This window comes from Plectropomus leopardus, chromosome 18 (assembly GCF_008729295.1).
Source record: "Plectropomus leopardus isolate mb chromosome 18, YSFRI_Pleo_2.0, whole genome shotgun sequence".
Lineage (NCBI taxonomy): Eukaryota > Metazoa > Chordata > Actinopteri > Perciformes > Serranidae > Plectropomus > Plectropomus leopardus.
The window spans coordinates 19,877,375-19,894,277 of NC_056480.1; the positions used below are offsets into that span (position 1 = coordinate 19,877,375).

Here is a 16,903-nt window from a genome sequence, read left to right on the forward strand (position 1 = left end):
TTCTGCACCACACGCTCAGCTCTCACCTGCTTGTGTGACTCCCAATAAGATTCTTGTTTATAAAGCATGATGTTACATTGATATGTATTACCAGTGCCCTATACTGAAGTAGGTTACTTAAGCCATTGCTCACTTTGAGCCTCAACATCATTATCAAAGACAGATTAATGTATACACGTCTAATATGAAGCCATTGATTTCCTCTGTTTTAACATTATTGCAGCCACTGAAATGTTTCTTTTGTGTTGTGGGTGAGACAGTATCTCAGCTCAAACATCGCTCCAAGAGAGCAATTATAGCTCCAATAAAGTGTCTCGTGTTAACGTGCTTGTTATAGGTGATTGTCGCATTTTAATTAGATTAGAAATAAGATAAATAGATGAGTGGGGAGTATTTTGCCACTTGCTGCATGTTGCCATGGTAAGAAAGCATGTTTTGTGTCTACAGAATAAATAGTGCCTTTGAAAGTAGCAGCGATAATAGTGCACACACAACAGGACACTGCAGGGCGACAATTGGGCTTAACAATTACAAGGTCACAACAGAGGGCTGACTGATTTGACATTAGTTGAGGAGCAACTTGATTCACGGCCTGCTCACTATGTGACTGAGCAAGCATGAATGAACTCTTAAGTGGCTGATTGTGATTGGTGGCATAACCTTGTATTGGTTTGACAAGAGGGAATCTGACAGTGAAAAATCTCTTTCCTCTTCACTTAAGAGAGGATGTCATCTAACTCAGTTATCCTTCAGCAGTCTTACCTTTAGGAGCTGTCGTGGTGTAATCAGCTGCAGCCACTATGAATGTTGACACTTCACTCTCTCATGTTGTTCCTCTGTTTGCTCAGGACACTGATTACATCGCCTGTCAAGAGGGCACAATGGTAGATGTGATCAAGTTGGTCAAATTTTAAATTAGGTCAGTACATCACTTAAAGTACAAATATGTAACAGAACTTCAAAAAACAAAGTGGTCAAGTTAAGATTTGACAGGTGGGGAAATTGTAATAGCCAACTACATATAATAGGTATTAGTGTGAATAAAGGACTGCGTTAACGTCTGGGCTTGTTTTACTGTGAAATGGCTAATAAAATGATTGTGTCATCATAGGTGGTAAATTGAAGTTAAAGGTTGTGAGCAAAGGTTATGGGTTACTAGTTACCCTGTTCAAGTAGTAATTAGTAATGTAACTATTTTAATTACTTCATCAAAGTAGTGTAATGTATTACATTTTATTACTTTTCTAACAAATGTGTTAAACTGGGCACTTAAGCTGAAAAATGTCTATGTCCTATAAATGGGCTACGCTAAAAGAAGGCATTCCTGCAAAAAAGATGCATGTATGACGTATGGATGATGTATAACCCCCTTTGTAATCACTGACATTTCGATTAGTAACTATAATTGAATAACATATTTTGTCTCTGTAACTGGAAGTGATAACAGTTAGATTTTTTTGTAATTCGATTGCGTAACTAGAAACAACCAAACACTGGTCACGAGTCCAATGTGAAATAGCTTTAGCATTATTGACGAATTGTTGATTTGTCTCGAAACAAACTGACCTCTATTCGTGAAGGTTAATTGATAGGCCGTAATTCAAACTTGGGTTTTGCTAAACTCGTGTGAGAGTTAACACGTTTGTTTGTTAGTATATGGTCAAACACAAATTTTAAAAGATTTTAATTGACTTTTACAAGTAGCTATAACTCCCCATTAAAATCTAAAATTAAGTTTCGCTGCAAAGTAGCTAGCCATTTTTTTCTAATGTAATCGTTAAACATGCTAAAAAGTCCTAAAACTTGATGCTATGCTAGCCAAAACACATCTGACCTATCAATTTCACTCTCTCTCCTATCAAAATGATGGCTTGATTTAATTGGCTACAAAAAGTAGCATGATATGACGTCACGGGGCAAGGCTCCGCCCATTTAGCTCATTTTCTCGACAGCCCATTGGTTAGCCTGAGTCCTGTACCACGTGACTGCCAGTGGGGGGCGCAGTAGCCACGCCCCCCGACCTAGCTATTTGTTGCAGAATGGAAAAGAGCAGGTACCAGGTGAGTTGTTACATGAAATACAAAAACAGAAAGACAAAATGTATCACCCGGTCGCTCTAGAACAATGGCTGACAGTCTCAATGAAAGAATAAAAAGTTATTCAGTTTTAAAGCTGAGAAGCCTCCCATTGGTCAGTTTGTGCAGTATGCAAATGAGGACGACTACGTCAGATCCTGAACTTGAGCGCCATTTTTTCCTCAATAGGAGAAGAAAGGGACAAAAGCTGGACCAAAAATAACTTCTCTCTTGCAGAGCTTCTCAAACATCATCTTTTATATTTGACCACGCTCTTCGTACAGCGGTGTGTGTGGACAGAGGATGCTGCTCGGATGAGTATCTGCGTGCAGCGCTGGCAGCAGACCCAGCTCACCGACACACATACATATACACACACTCACACACATACACACACACACACACAGTTGAGGGCCGGGTGGAAGTGGAAATCGGTAGCCCTGCCGGAGGTGGCACAGCGACAACTAACGTTAACCTACACCGAAATTGGACGAGGTAAATATCTGCGGGAAGGCTGTGGGCATCCTTAAGTAGGAAGGAGCGGCGTGGCCGGTGTGACCCGGAGTATCGCTGTCAGCGTGCTACCTGAGGCTTTTTAATGACTCCAGTGTGGCTGCTGACGCTCAGCAGTGTTAGCAAGGAGGGCAAGGTTTGGACAGTTTGTATGTGATTTAAATCAAGCACTTTAACTCACTGAAATAAGTTTGTTCTTACCCACCAGTAAATAGTCTTGTGTGTATTATTCACACAGAGTGTGTGAAATCAGCTGTTGCACAGTAGATGTTATGTTTTTATTTATATGACCACTCTGCTTATGCAGACATAATATCCATATAACATTAACGCTGTCGTTTTTACACTGGTGGATTAAGAACATTTACTCACGCTATAGTTTATTATTGTTTTAGTTTATTTGATATGGACGTCGCAGTGGCATTAGAAATGCGCATTTACGCACAAAAACCACGAGTTTTATGTTTATAGCAAAACGTTAATATGCAACATCTGTCCATAGGAGGCTTCATAAAAAATAGAATGTTAAAACGAAAAGAGAATGCATCCACGAGAAAAAAAAAAGTAAATTCATACATAAAATACATCTACAAATGTACACATAAAATTCATTACCAGTCTATACACAGATAAATTCATCCACAGAAAGCCGGAAAACCAATACAACAACAAAAAAGATGTTTACTTTGCTCTCAAGTGTGAGATCAATCCTGTTTTTCTTTCAACAAAATACTGTACTTAAGTATGAATTTGAGGTATTTTTACTGTACTGTGCAAACGTTTAAGGCCACCCTTTTTTCTTTTTTGGCAAGATACAATGATCATGCATATTTATTTCTCATTAGTCTCTTTAGTTAAATACAGCCAGAACATACAGGAAATATGTATACAGTATGAAAAAGGCAAATATTTGATTAAAAAAATCACTTTAACAGGCTAAAGTTGCGAGTATTTAGTGTGGTCTCTCTCCACTTTGCATGTCTTGAACTTTCTTGGGCAGACAACATGAGATTAACAGTATTAATCGTCTGGTATACTTGAAGATTATTTTAGATAGTCTGCCCGAGAGACTTCAAGAGGAGCTGCATGTAATGGGAGGTCACACTAATTATTGACTTCAGTCTGAAGAGGCCATTTTCATCTGACTTTTTGTGTTTTGTTTTGCTGTTTTAATGCATTGTACATGTTATCTGTATTCTTTGTTTACACCTTAATGAAGAGACTAAGAATAATATCCTCATTCCAGTTTTGCTAAAACAACAAATCTGTGGTGTCTAAAGCCTTTTTGACAATACTGTATTTCCCCAATGTAAGCACAGAAACACATCCACTGTTTGTCTACTTTGGCGTAACTGAGAAAGCTATGTTGTTTCTCTGTTCACCTTGGTTTTAGACCCCTTTTAAAAACTATATAAAAAATACTGTACATAAGTTTAATTCTGACATATTGGTATTCTACTTGAGTATTTTCATTTTATGCTTCTGTCTTCTTATACTCCCTTATGTTGCACAAGTACATATGTTACTTTTTAATTCATTACATTTATTTTAAAGCTCTAGTCATGTAGTTTATTTACATTTAGTATCAATAACCTACATTTGCATATAGGGTATAATATATTCATACAGGTTAAGCCTTCCAGCAGTATAAGGAGCAATTTAAATTACCAACCAGCTGCAACATTAAAATTATAAACACTTGAATATATCAATAATTATAATTCAAAAATATTATATACATGATTGTGAAAAGGGCTATTCTACATAATAAGTACTATTAGTACTTTAAAGTACAATTTTGTGATTATACTCAAATAAGCAGAATGCAAGACTTTGATTTTTTACAGATACATTTTCCACTGTAGTAATACTACTTTAGTCAAGTGGAGGATTTGAATACTTAAACCACCTCTGCTCATTTAAAGCAATGGCCTTTATGCTGCATTTAGTATTTTCTACTCAGTTTTCACCACAGTATCTAATTTATTATTGCTAGCTGTATGATGTAATAAAATGGTCCACCTTAGGCATTTAATAACTATAATTAGATGTTTGTTTACACACTGAACATTCTGACCACAGCTATTTGTATTGCTATTCTTTTTTTAATGTTTTGTCTATTCCCAAATTTACTGCAGTTGCAGCTCTAGTAAAAAGAGGAAGTGAGTTTATTTTTCTTCAATAGTGGTTGTTTTTTAAGGCCTTAACTAGGTATGTGACCGTTAATGCACTCAGATATGAGTAGAGTGAATAAAAGTTTTGGTGCAATCATAATTCTTGTGGCTTTAAAATTATTATTTGTGTAAATCATACAAATAGACTGAATCTCATTCTGTTTCTCTGGTGTTAATTTTTCCTAACATCAAATCTTTTTTTTCTTCCTCTGCAAGGCTTGTGAGGAATAATGTATCAGCTTCCAGTTGGAAATATTGAGAAGGTCCGAAAGGCTCGCAAGGCGGTGAAAAACATCCTTGGCGAGATCGGACTGGAAGACTGCCAAAACCTGTTGAAGGTACGTCTTTAAGATGCCTGTAATATTCCGGTTTCAACCAGGACTGCAAAGTTAGTAGAAGCATTATTGGGAAAAAAAAGACCAACGTTGATGAAGGGAAAATGTATCACAACATACTGTTATAAATGACGTATTTTGATGCTACAGAGATGCCCCGACTCATAAATCATATTGCAAACATAAGCTAACATGCTTTTTTCCAGCAATCCCATCATTGTTATTTTTTATCTTTTATTGGAATTTTGGTGTGTTGTTAACTTGTGTGAGGCACTAGTAAAGACAGAGTGGATTTCGGGACCTGGGAAATAGGCCTATTTGGGTTTGTTGTTTCTTTCTTACTCTGGATTGCACCACACACAGATTTTTTTTGCATATCTAGAGACACAAGGGTTTATGGGTTGCTGTGTGTGTATTTTCAGTTTGTAAAGTTACAATTAGAGTAGAAAGGTAGGTTTTTGTTTAACTCCTTTTTCCCAGCTGGTCAGCTGTAGTTAGGCAGTGTTGATTTTATTTTAAAGGAAGGGAGTGTGTTTTGTCTTCTTTGTTTTCTGGTTTAGCGCCGCTCGCTGCCCTTCCCTTTGTTTCTGCCTCGCTGGCTCCTCCTTTGTGAAGCATTTCTGTATGTGTTTATGTAGTTTTACATAAATGGTACACTAAACAATAAATGGCAATGTTTGCCTGCTGACATTGACTCTTTGTTGCACCCCTTACCTCGAGCACTCTATAGTTTCGTAACACGGTAAATGTGAAATGCAAAAATTACAATTCCTACTAAAACTCCTTTTGCAATATTTGTCAAAGTAATTTTTTTTTTTTTTTTTTTTCATATCTTGTAGCCGTAGTCTGATCGAAAACTTGTATATAAGTGTTAGATAAGACTGGTTGGCTTTAGATATATCTTTTCATAATAGCTCAAAAAGTTACAAACACTATGCTCATTTTGTTTTGATGATTTGTGTAAGCAGCAGTTTTTCTGCAAAACATAAGTCAAGAATTACAGTCCTGCTGCACCACTCAGTCTTGTAAGACTGGAGAAATGCATTTCATGTTTTATTTGTTCATAACAATTAATATACATTATGGGTGACGACATCAGTCATGTTTTAACACTGCTGATTTGCAATGTCGGCCATTAATGTAATCAACACGTTACTATGTGCAGCAACAGCCTCACAGTCTGAAAATAATGTAATTTAGTTGACTGTGAATAGAGTTGGAGCCAAAATATCTCAATTAAGACTTTAATTTGATGTAATGGTCACATTGAAAGCATACAGGGGGTTTTTGGTCTGTGGTTGTTATGGCAACAAGTGGGGTTCGGCGCTATGATGTTATGATTTTTCTGTGGTATGGAGCCAAGGTGGATAATGTTGAAAATCCGTGAGGATGACTGCTTAATGGCAATGTTGGATTGACAGAGATTTTACACTTGACTCTGGTGGGTTGATCAAACTCAAATCGTGAAGGATGAGTCAGCAGATATACATGTGTCAACTATTTCTCAATTACACCGCATCTATGAGTGCACTGTTTTTACACTGAGGTGAAAATTAAGGAGTAAGCAAGAATGCACGTTTTACCTTTTGGCAAAGTTAAGATTTGTTTGTTTGTTTGTTTGTCGTTTACTGTGCAGGAACTCAATGAAAAATCGGAGAAGGACTCTGAAGAAGATGAGGCCTTTAAGGAAACTGAGTGGTTTGATTTCACAGATGGATTTAATGGCAGAATGGAGAAAAAGGTGAATATGAAAACGTTTGGATGATTAGTACAAGTTTTTTTTGATAATTAAAAATGTTACGGACCTGTTAACTCATTCCTATCTTGTTGATTACAGAAAAAAAAAAAAAAAAAAAGTGGGAGCGTTTATTGTTCCTTTATATTGTTGTGTGTTATTGTAGTGTTTAAATGAACTGTCGTAAACTTCTGGCCTGCCTTTGTGTCAAAACGGATGAACTAAAAGCATTACATCCTCCTCCAGTGGGAGCGTTTATTGGTCCACTGTGGTGCAGTGCATTCTGGTAGTTCCAGGAGTGAAATACTTATTTGATGTGTAACTTAGTATGAATGTAATATAGTTTGTACACACTGTCCCCAAATTTTAACTCTGTTCATTTCTTTTCCTCCTCAGTGGCCTTATCGGTCTCGATCTCTGTGCTGCAGTCTGTGCAAGTACTCTTCCCAAAACATCTACAACTTCAGGAGCCACGTCTCTCGCTGCCACGGATATGTGCAGTCATTCTGTGCGCTGGCACCCTGCTCCCAGTGCCTCTTCATCGGACACCCAAAGTCTCTCAAGAAACACATGATGTTCTTCCATGCCTCCTACATACAGCCGCAGAGAGAAGCGCCTCAACCCACCCATCGTGGAAATGAACGGTATCAGTGTCGAAGATGTGGATTTCCAGCCTCCTCTATCTTCACGATGAAGAAGCACATCATTCTCAAGCACCTGGCCGGTATGGCCGAACAGTATATCGGTTACAGATCACACCTTCAAGGGACCACGTCCCTAAGAGTGTACTGTTGCAAGGTGTGCAAGGTGAACACTGGAAACTTGGACCAAATGTTGCATCACATGCTGGTTGAGCCGTCGCACTATTCAGTCAGCACACAAGTACAGAGTATGATTTATGAGAACAAGAACTACACCATTAAAGCAACGCCTAATGGGAATGGGGTGTTTGTGACATTCCCAAGTATTGCTCCTAAACCACAGCAACCTCAAATGTTTAACAGTAAGTCCTTGGTTTTGCCAAGTAATGGACAACCTGCTGGGACTGTGGTGGCATTACAGCAATTACAAGGAACTACAAACAGTACCACTACTCTGATCTGTGCCCCCGGAACCAACCAAGCTTTTCTGCCACCTCAAGCGTCAGCGCTAGTGCAGCTAGCAAGTGCTGAAGCTAAAGGTTTGCTCCAGCCCGGTGCCACGATCGCCCTCCGAAGTGCTTTACCCCAAGGACCATCTATGGTCCAGCTTCCCACGGTGTCAAACATGTCTCTGAAACAGGCACCTGTGGCTCTAGCTCCGTCTGCAACTCTAGCTCCGTCTGCGGCACTAGCTCCGTCTGCGGCTCTAGCTCCGTCTGCAGCTCTAGCTCCGTCTGCAGCTCTAGCTCCATCTATCCAACCACAACAGACTCCACAAAGGCAACAAATTCTCCTCCCATCAGGACTGCAGGCCAACATTGCAGCTGGAACTGGAGCTGTATCTCAGCCTGCTGTGGTGACACAAAATGTACCAACGAACCAAATCGCCCTACCGGGTACGATGCTGACATCACAGTCCCTGCTGAGTCACCTGATCCCGACTGGCAACAAGATGAATGGCATGCCCACATACACTTTTGCTCCGCTGCAAGTAGCAATGCCTGTCTCTCAGAGCACAAATACTCCTCTCAAGGCTGTAGAGCAAACAAGGAACTCTGCACCACAAACTAAGAAATGGATTACCTGTCCCCTCTGTAATGAACTCTTCCCCTCCAACGTCTTTGACATGCATACGGAGGTCGCACACCAGGCAAAATCCGCCACATCCAAGTCAGAAAGCGTTGCGGCCCGAGCGGCATTCTTAAAGAAAATGCCCGACAAAACTGTCAAATGTCTAACATGCAAAATTTTACTATCAGAAAAAAGTGTCTTCCAACACCTGCTGCATGGCCTGAATTGTTTGTATTGCTCAGCTTTGTTCTTTTCAATCAAGCAGCTTGCTGAGCACGTAAAGCAGCACAATCCCACAAGCAAAGCGTACTGTGATTTCCTGAGGCAGAAGTACAGGGTCTATTCTAAGGGTGTTGGAGGTATCCTCTTCCCTTACTTTGACGTTCACACCACCGCACCAAAAGAGGTCCTAGGAGACACTGAGGTCAATCTGGCCTTGGTCACAAATTCCCTTGACCTAATCTTCTTTAAGTTGCAGCCCAGCAGCCAGCCAGAAATCTGCCCAGCACCTGTGAAAATCAACAGTGCGTATTGTCCCTTCTGTGATGAAAAGTTTCAGAATGAATCCAAACACCTCCAGCACCTGAAGCAAAAACACTTGGTAGCGCCCACCATTCATGCTATCCTCAAGACCGAGGCTTTCAAGTGCATATATTGCAACGGTGTGTACACAGGAAAGGTCACCCAGCAGGCAGTCATGCTCCACATCCAGCGATGCCGATGTTCACCAAAACCACCACAACCACCCAAACCTGCAGTAGCACCACTGCAGCAGCCAAAACTGGCTCCGCAACTCAGTCAGCCACTCTATTTTCTTCAAATGCCACAAGGGCTGACGATGAAACAAACTTTAGCTCCGGCTCGTCTGATTCCAGCTGCGCCACCCCGTGCAGAGACTCCAGAGACAGAAGCGGAAAAGCAGTCCAAGAAGAGGCTGGAGGCTGCATGGAGGGAGGTGATTGAGGCCAACAAACGGGAGCGAGAACAAAAGGAGGCTATGCGCAAGAAGCGAGAGCAGGAGAAGTTGTTGCCCCAGCCAGAGCCAGTGATTCATATCGATCCCATGGTGAAGCTGGTGTTGGAGCCCACCACGGTGGAGCGCCGCTGCAGCGAGGAGCGCAGAGAATTTATATCTAAGTACTTCAACCTGAACCCATACGCGACTAAAGCAGAGTGCGAAGAGCTGTGCAAGAGGCTGAACCTCACCAAAGCAGAGTTGGCAGCCCTTTTCAGCAAGAAGCGCAGCAAGTGCATGAAGAGTCTCAAGAGGAACTCGGCTGCCATCCTCCTCGGCTTCAACATGACAGAACTGAACAAACTCAAGCACAATCTCTTGATCCCTGAGCAGCAGCCACCTGCAGATATCGTAGAGGAGCATTCTGACGACACCACAGAGCAGCATCCTGCCGATCCAACAGGACAACCGCCCTGTGATACTATGAAGCAGCTGCCTGCCGAAACCATGGAGCAGCCACCTGCTGACCCAAAAGAACGGCTGCCGACTGATACTATGGAGCAGTCGCCCACCGATACTATGGAGCAGTCGCCTGTCGATACCACAGATAAGCTGCCTGCTGATCCGACGGAAAAACCGCCCGCCGATGCAACAGAGCAGATGGAGCACAGTGAGGATGGACCAGAGCCGATGGATGAAAGTGGAAATGAGAAAGTTGCAGATGGGGAACAGGTGGAGCAGATGGAAAGTTAAGAAATTAGCAAAATAATGCAAATGCAGATATCCCTAATTAAAAACACACATACTCTAACAATGGCCTTTTGTGTTGACAGAGAGAATCTCATCATGCAGTGCATACAATGTATTACCTAACGTACCTGTAAGTGAGGACAGTCTCTTAATGTAGCCTGCATCAATAGTGCTTTGTTTGACTCCAGTATGTTGTCAGTGGTCTGTATCCGAATTTCCACATAAACACAGAGAACATAATGAAAAAAACAGATGTATTGTTTGTGAGATATGATGGTGTCAAACTGTTGAGCTGCTGGTTACAATCTCATTTAACAATGGCTACTGACTTTGACTCAAGCACTGATTTGCTCCTTTTTTTTTTGCACCCTTCATTTAAGCCTATTTGTAAAAATAGTGATTTCTACATCATCGCTTGTCTGCTAAGATTAAGACTTCAAGGCATAGTTCAGAATTTTTTCAGGTGTGGTTATATGAGGTACTTCTTCAAGGTTAGTGTATTACAAACAGTGGATGGCGGTCGGCATGCCCCCAGTTTGGAAAAGCAGGCTGGAGTCCGACATGGAAGCTAAACAAAATCAACATCAGTTTAAGTGTTTTCACTGCTTTTTCTTAATGTCAGACTTTGTGGGAAAATGAAGCCATCATATAGCTATCTTCAAAGCCAGAATCCATTGAGAAAAACAGTGATTTAACATCGCTGATCACAGGAGGTGCTGGCCTACCGCTGCCTCTACCAGATAGCTTGTTTGTGTTTAAGTGTGACTTTAGGATTTGATCAATTTGGTTGTTTTTTGTTTGTGTTATTAAGTGACTGGTGAATCCAGACTAATTATTTCAAAGCAGCAGCGGACCAGCAGCTCCTATTTCAATAAAGGGAAATCTTAAACTGATAAAGTTTTTTTTTTTTTTTGGGGGGGGGGGGCTAAAATATGATTTGTTGTTGGCTACTCCTCCACATTAGTACACAGACTAGGGGCAAGAGACTGACATCTACTGTATGTAATAGACTGACTGAAGTAACCCATACAACCCCACCTCAAAAAAAATTGGAACTATCCCTTTAAGTACAAAGGCATACTTAGTTTATCATTATATTATATTTTCCTCTTTATAAATTGATGTGTTTTTTCACATATTTGGACCTATGTGTGTCAAAGCTTTGTTTTTTTTTTCCTACCTTGCAGACTGTTCACACCACTCCCGCCTCTGTATTTATACAAATCAGCAGTAAAATGTTTTATTGCCTACCATCTCATGAAGACGGTTAATGTTCATTTTGCTGTTTTGAAGCCAAAATCCTTAAGAATGTACAAATGTTTGAGTTGTCAGATAGCTGAATTCTCGGTTATTCTACATCTCCAACCATCTTGCTTGCATGACCCTTTTTTGTTGTTGTCAGATGAAATTATGATTTGTGCCATTGTGAAGTCTACATATTTGCATAAACTTGTAGACATTTACGTAGAGATTCAACAGAAATATAAAAGAAGTTATTGGGTGTTTACCATATATCTTCTGTTCTCCTGAAAGCTGTTTTTTTTTTGTACTACACTTGTATTTTCTATAAGATTATCAAATCTGTTGGGAGAGGTACTGATTATCATTCTGTCCAAGGCCACTGTGCTGTAACAAATAAAGTGGTTTCCTTTTTGCGTAAAGGATTTTTTTTTTATTTTGCAATAAACCCATTAGTGTTAAATCAAGCTTTGTTGAAGCACCTCAAGGTATGTTTTTTTCAGTGAATATCTGGCGTTTGTTAATTTATCAGCAGCAATGTGACACATTGGTTAAAGACAAAATAAATACTGACAAGATTCTTGAGGGTGTTTCATAAGTGTTTAATATTTACCCTGAGAAATGCTGAAATTAAACAATGCTCTGCCCTTCACCAAAAGATTATTTAACATACCAAACCGTTAGTCTTACATTCCGATGGCTCTAAAATAAAAATACATCGTTTCATAGCAGCTCAAAATCCAACGTGTTGGGTCCAGCAACACGTGCTGAGCCCGGTGCATACAGTACCAACTTCTGGCCACATGGAGGTGCCAATTAAACATCCTAAGTCTTTTAGCTTTGGCCACAGAAATAGTTTGACAAAGAAAAACTTCACTCAAGGTCCACTCACTATCTTATTCAGGCTTACCATGCTCATGAAAAACCTGGAAAGGTCACGGAATTTCACAGTATTTTTCAGGCCTGGAAAAGTAATGAATTTTTAAAAAATATTAAAAAGTTTTGGGAAAGTCATGGAATTTGGTGGGGTGCAATGAAATTGGTATAGAAACCCTCTGTGAATAACCTTCCACATAATGTAACACAACAGCATTTTTATTTTCTGTAGCTGTCAACATAACGCAGCTCTAATAGGCATCAAAAGTTTTGTTTACCATCATGTACATTTCTTCATTTTCTCACTTTCGTTAATTTTTTCTTGCTTGATGTATACCAGCTAGCTGTAATTATCTTTAAATAATGCCATATATATACCTTTTTGTAAGTCTTTTTTTCTGTAACGGGAAAAATCATTTGATCATAAAAAATAATTTAAGGAGATATTTACATATATATATTTAATTCATTTATTTGATGGTCAATTTTTTTCTCTGCAACGTAAGTTTAAACTTAGAATTCTAATAATTACAATTATAGTTTTCCAGAAATGTTTCTCTAGTTTCTTCATATGCCCCCACCCCACCCCAATTTCCCAATTTCTTGCCAGTTTAAAGGGTTAAAATGCTTGTGAAAGGCATCTGAATGCAGCATGAGAAAATTGGTGTCAATTGAGGTTTTAAAGGATTATTAGCTATTCTATACTTTTTTTCTTTCTGTTCTCAGAAAAGCTAGTTAATGGACCTTGCAGTGAGGTTTTTTTTTTTGTCAGCTGCAGTTTCCAAAGTGGTCAACTCTACTTCATGACTGATCTGATTTGATCGAGGATTGAGGGACCGCTGTAGTTGTTGGTTTGAATGGCCTCCAGCCTCTTCAGATACTCCGCTGGGAGTCCGTTCTGCTCTGCACCCAAACACACCACCTTAAATGCAACGCAGAGGAAGAGACATTCAAATGAACACGCTGATGCAGACACACACAAAAAACGTGTCATTGTGTAGAATAGGTGTTTGATTGTTTACATGCACACACCTGTTTGTACTGAGGAGACGGAGGGCAGGCGTGGAAATTGTTCATCTGATAAGACCTGCAGAGCATCGGTCCTTTGTCAGTCTCCACCCAAACCGTCAGTGGAGAGTACTTTCCCAGACTAACTCCTTCCTGGCTGAGGACACAAAGAGAAGATTAATTCTTTGAAAACCGCACTGTCACTTGTGCTGCTATCAAATGCCTTTCACATCTATTTAACTCTTTGAAACCTGAGAAAAATCGGCTTGATTGTTTCCAAAAATACACGAAAAGGACACCTTAACAAGTAATAGTTCAAAAATTAGCAAGTACTTCGTAAAGAAATTACCTGAAAATAAGCAAAAGAAAAACGTTTTTTAAAAAAAAATATATAATAACAATAATAAGTAGGTAAATTAACCCAAGAAGTACTAAAATAAAATATTTTTTTCCCTATAAAATAGTTTAAATACATATTTATAAGAATTATGAATATAGTTTCTAAACATTTCTTACTATTTTTTTATTTAAAAAAAAAAAACCCTGCAGCTAATTTTCAAGTGAAGGCAAAATTTTCAATTTCTTCTCACACTTTTTTTTTTCCTTGTCTTGTCATATTGATCATTGTTTGTTTTTACCCCCATGCGTTCAAAATTAAATCAAGTTTCTCAGGTCCCAGAGGTTTAAAGTGACAAACATTAACTGATCGAACGCTGTGTGTTTGTGATTCTCACTTGTCTAGGCTCGGGAGGTTTTCGTTACTCCAAAGTCCAGATGACCCCCCACACTTCAGCCCCGGGACAGGACTCGATGGTGGCCACTCCGCCGTGCCACATGTTGTCCACATGTTTCTCCCACAGGCCAAAGTTCAACTTATAGTCCTGCACACACAAACAGGGGATGGTGATGGGGGTTTACAGGACAAAAGGCTCTGAACAGTGATGGCGCTTTGTGCATTTCAAACAAAAATGCCTTTTATTTCAGTGTGATGCAAAGATGGGTGTTTGTGTTTTCAGCCGTGTCCCCAGTGAGCCTGTTGTTACAGCTGCTGCTAGTAATCAGTGGAGGAATGTAAGTAAGTACATTTACTCAAGTACTGTACTTAAGTACGGTTTTGAGGTACTTGTACTTTATCGTATTTTCATGCAACTTTATACTTTTACTCTGCTACATTTCAGAGGGAAATATTGTACTTTTTACTTCACTGCATTTATCTGACGGCTTTAGTTACTTCACAAATTAAGATTTTTGCATAAAAACCCATTAGAAGAGTTTATAAAATATGATGCTTTGCTCTAAATTAAATTGCAAAACAGTTTATATGAGTACAACTGCAACATTTAGTTGATTAATTTGTCAAAAAAGTAATTGGCAACTATTTTTCACATTTTCTTTAATAATTTGGAGTTTTGGAGGATGTTATTTTCAATTTTGTTGATAATTTTGAGGGTTTTTTGTATGTTTTTACTCCTTTTTATGCATTTATGCAAAAATTCATTAAGATTTTTTTAATACAATTTTGAGTTTGCTAGTGTTTATTTGACTTTTTTTTTTTTTAAGTTTTGGGGGTCTTTTTTTTTTTAAGTTTTGGGGGTCTTTCTTTTTATATAAGTTTGAGGTTTTGGATTTTTAAAGTTTTTTTAAGGGGGTATTTCTATTTGTTTGTTTGTTTGTTTTTAAAGATTTTTCTGTATTGGGTACTTTAACTTTTTAGATTTAAGTATATTTTCCTGATTTTACTTACTAACTTTTACATAATTCTAATTTTGAATGCACAACTCTCACTTGGAACAAAGTATTTTTGCAGGATTCACAGAATAAGTTTAAGAACCACAGCTAAAAAATAACCAGGCTACCTACTGTGGTTACAACTGGTTATAACAGCATGCTTAATCATTACCCTCTGCAAAGGTGAAGTGGGTAAAACTTTAAACTAATAACTATCACCATGACACTTCTGCAGCTGACTGCTTACACTGAAACAGTTCTTATTTGTGTTGAAATATGAAAATGATAAATTATCTGATTAAAATTGCATTTCATTTCCTGAACAGAAATCTGCAGCAAACACATTTTTTTGGGTTACTGTGTTGATGAAGTACAGTCAAAAGTTTTTACAGGGGTAATTATAACTCCACAAAACAGAAAATCCATATATAAATATGTTCTTAGTAACAGATTAGATTATACATGACATGAACAAACCTGTCGAAAAGTTGGAAGGTTTTGTGTATGTAAGCACTACTGAAGTGGAGATTTCAGATCAGAGTATGAGGGAAATAAACTTTGAGAAAAATACCTTTAAAGATATAAAGTTCCGTACATTTTTAGAGTAAAAGTAAGATCCTAAAAGTGAACTACTAACTAATATAGATCACCATGAAACTTCCCTAGCAGACTGCCTTTACTATTTTTTTCTTTTTTTTTTTGCATTGCATGTTTTCTGAAAGTTAATGTTAATATGCAAACGATCCACTCTCTGATTAAACGTGTTTTTCTTGCATTCATTTCAACTAAAATAAACAACCGTGACGTAAAATAAACCGTGACGTTTTCTTTCCACTACTCTGAAAGCAGATACCGCCATGGTAACAAAATAGCCCAAAATCTCAAAACTGACCATTGCATGTAAAAATGAGGCTACGTCTGTGCCACCATGGTGCGTTCACGGGCATTAAGCTGTAACGCGAGCAATAGGCTCGACGCCGCATGTGTTTGGTTATTCCCACATGCCACAAACGTGATATTAGTATGAATGAAAACATAAGAACAGAGTGATGGGTTACCTTCAGCCGGCCGGTGGTGAGGAACACCGCAGAGGGGTTTGCCATCTGCAGTCTTTCCTTCAATAAGTTACTTCCGAAGGCGAAATACATGAAGTGACCGTCGGCTCTGGCAACAAGAGACATCTTCCGATATCCGAGATGAGACGGAGCAGAGCAGCTAAAGCTTGAGACAGAGGAGTCGGTGTACCAAAGCCAGAGAGGCTGCCTTTCCGTGTCCCCGCCGTCGAGGCAGACTAACAGAGGTTTCAGGAGCATTCAGTCAATGAAAACGCGAGTGTGAGCGACTCAGTGCTGTAAGCACACACAGCGGTTATCAGAGACATACATGACCCTGCAAAACATGTTGACAACCATAACCATCATATACACTTGCTGAGAATATATACAAGTTGCCACTTTTCTGGAGCTTATCATCTGACCACGGATGTATTATAGCGAAGTGATGCTGCGGCTGTACTAGTCCTTCAGTCATGTTTTTTTATGTACTTCCGGTTACGATGCCGATCTTTAGCGGCCTCTTGTGGTGCTCCAGTGCGATCACAACCATCCTCGTACTGTCCGAATTGTCATTTGAGGTTAAGGATTAAATATTTAAATTGTAATTTATCAAGCGTTTCAAGGTTGACAAAATAAACATCCTAAATCGGTTCTAGTGCATTTCCTGTTGGAACGTTTGCTAAAGCAGAAACTGACAGAGAGGAAACGTGAACATTCTGTTGCCCTGGCAACAGAATGTTCATGGTCC

The 16,903-nt window shown here is 39.2% G+C and overlaps 1 protein-coding gene and 1 pseudogene across 1 annotated transcript; one reads left to right on the forward strand and one right to left on the reverse strand.

The window, feature by feature from the left end:
* The first annotated feature begins 2,264 nt into the window (after window positions 1–2,264).
* adnp2b (ADNP homeobox 2b) lies at window positions 2,265–11,298 on the forward strand. The gene is made up of 4 exons (XM_042507097.1): window positions 2,265–2,570; window positions 4,979–5,100; window positions 6,734–6,838; window positions 7,229–11,298. Exons 2-4 carry the CDS (start codon window positions 4,993–4,995, stop codon window positions 10,250–10,252), a joined length of 3,237 nt encoding a protein of 1,078 aa, XP_042363031.1. The 5' UTR covers window positions 2,265–2,570; window positions 4,979–4,992; the 3' UTR covers window positions 10,253–11,298.
* A 1,713-nt stretch (window positions 11,299–13,011) lies between these two features.
* Window positions 13,012–16,605, reverse strand: LOC121958102 (annotated as a pseudogene).
* Between the last annotated feature and the right edge of the window lie 298 nt (window positions 16,606–16,903).

Coding starts and splice junctions, on each gene's coding strand:
- adnp2b (XM_042507097.1), top strand. CDS start 4,993: ATGTATCAGCTTCCAGTTGGAAATATTGAGAAGGTCCGAAAGGCTCGC. Junction 5,101..6,733: donor ACTGCCAAAACCTGTTGAAG/GTACGTCTTTAA, acceptor TTTACTGTGCAG/GAACTCAATGAAAAATCGGA. Junction 6,839..7,228: donor ATGGCAGAATGGAGAAAAAG/GTGAATATGAAA, acceptor TTTCCTCCTCAG/TGGCCTTATCGGTCTCGATC.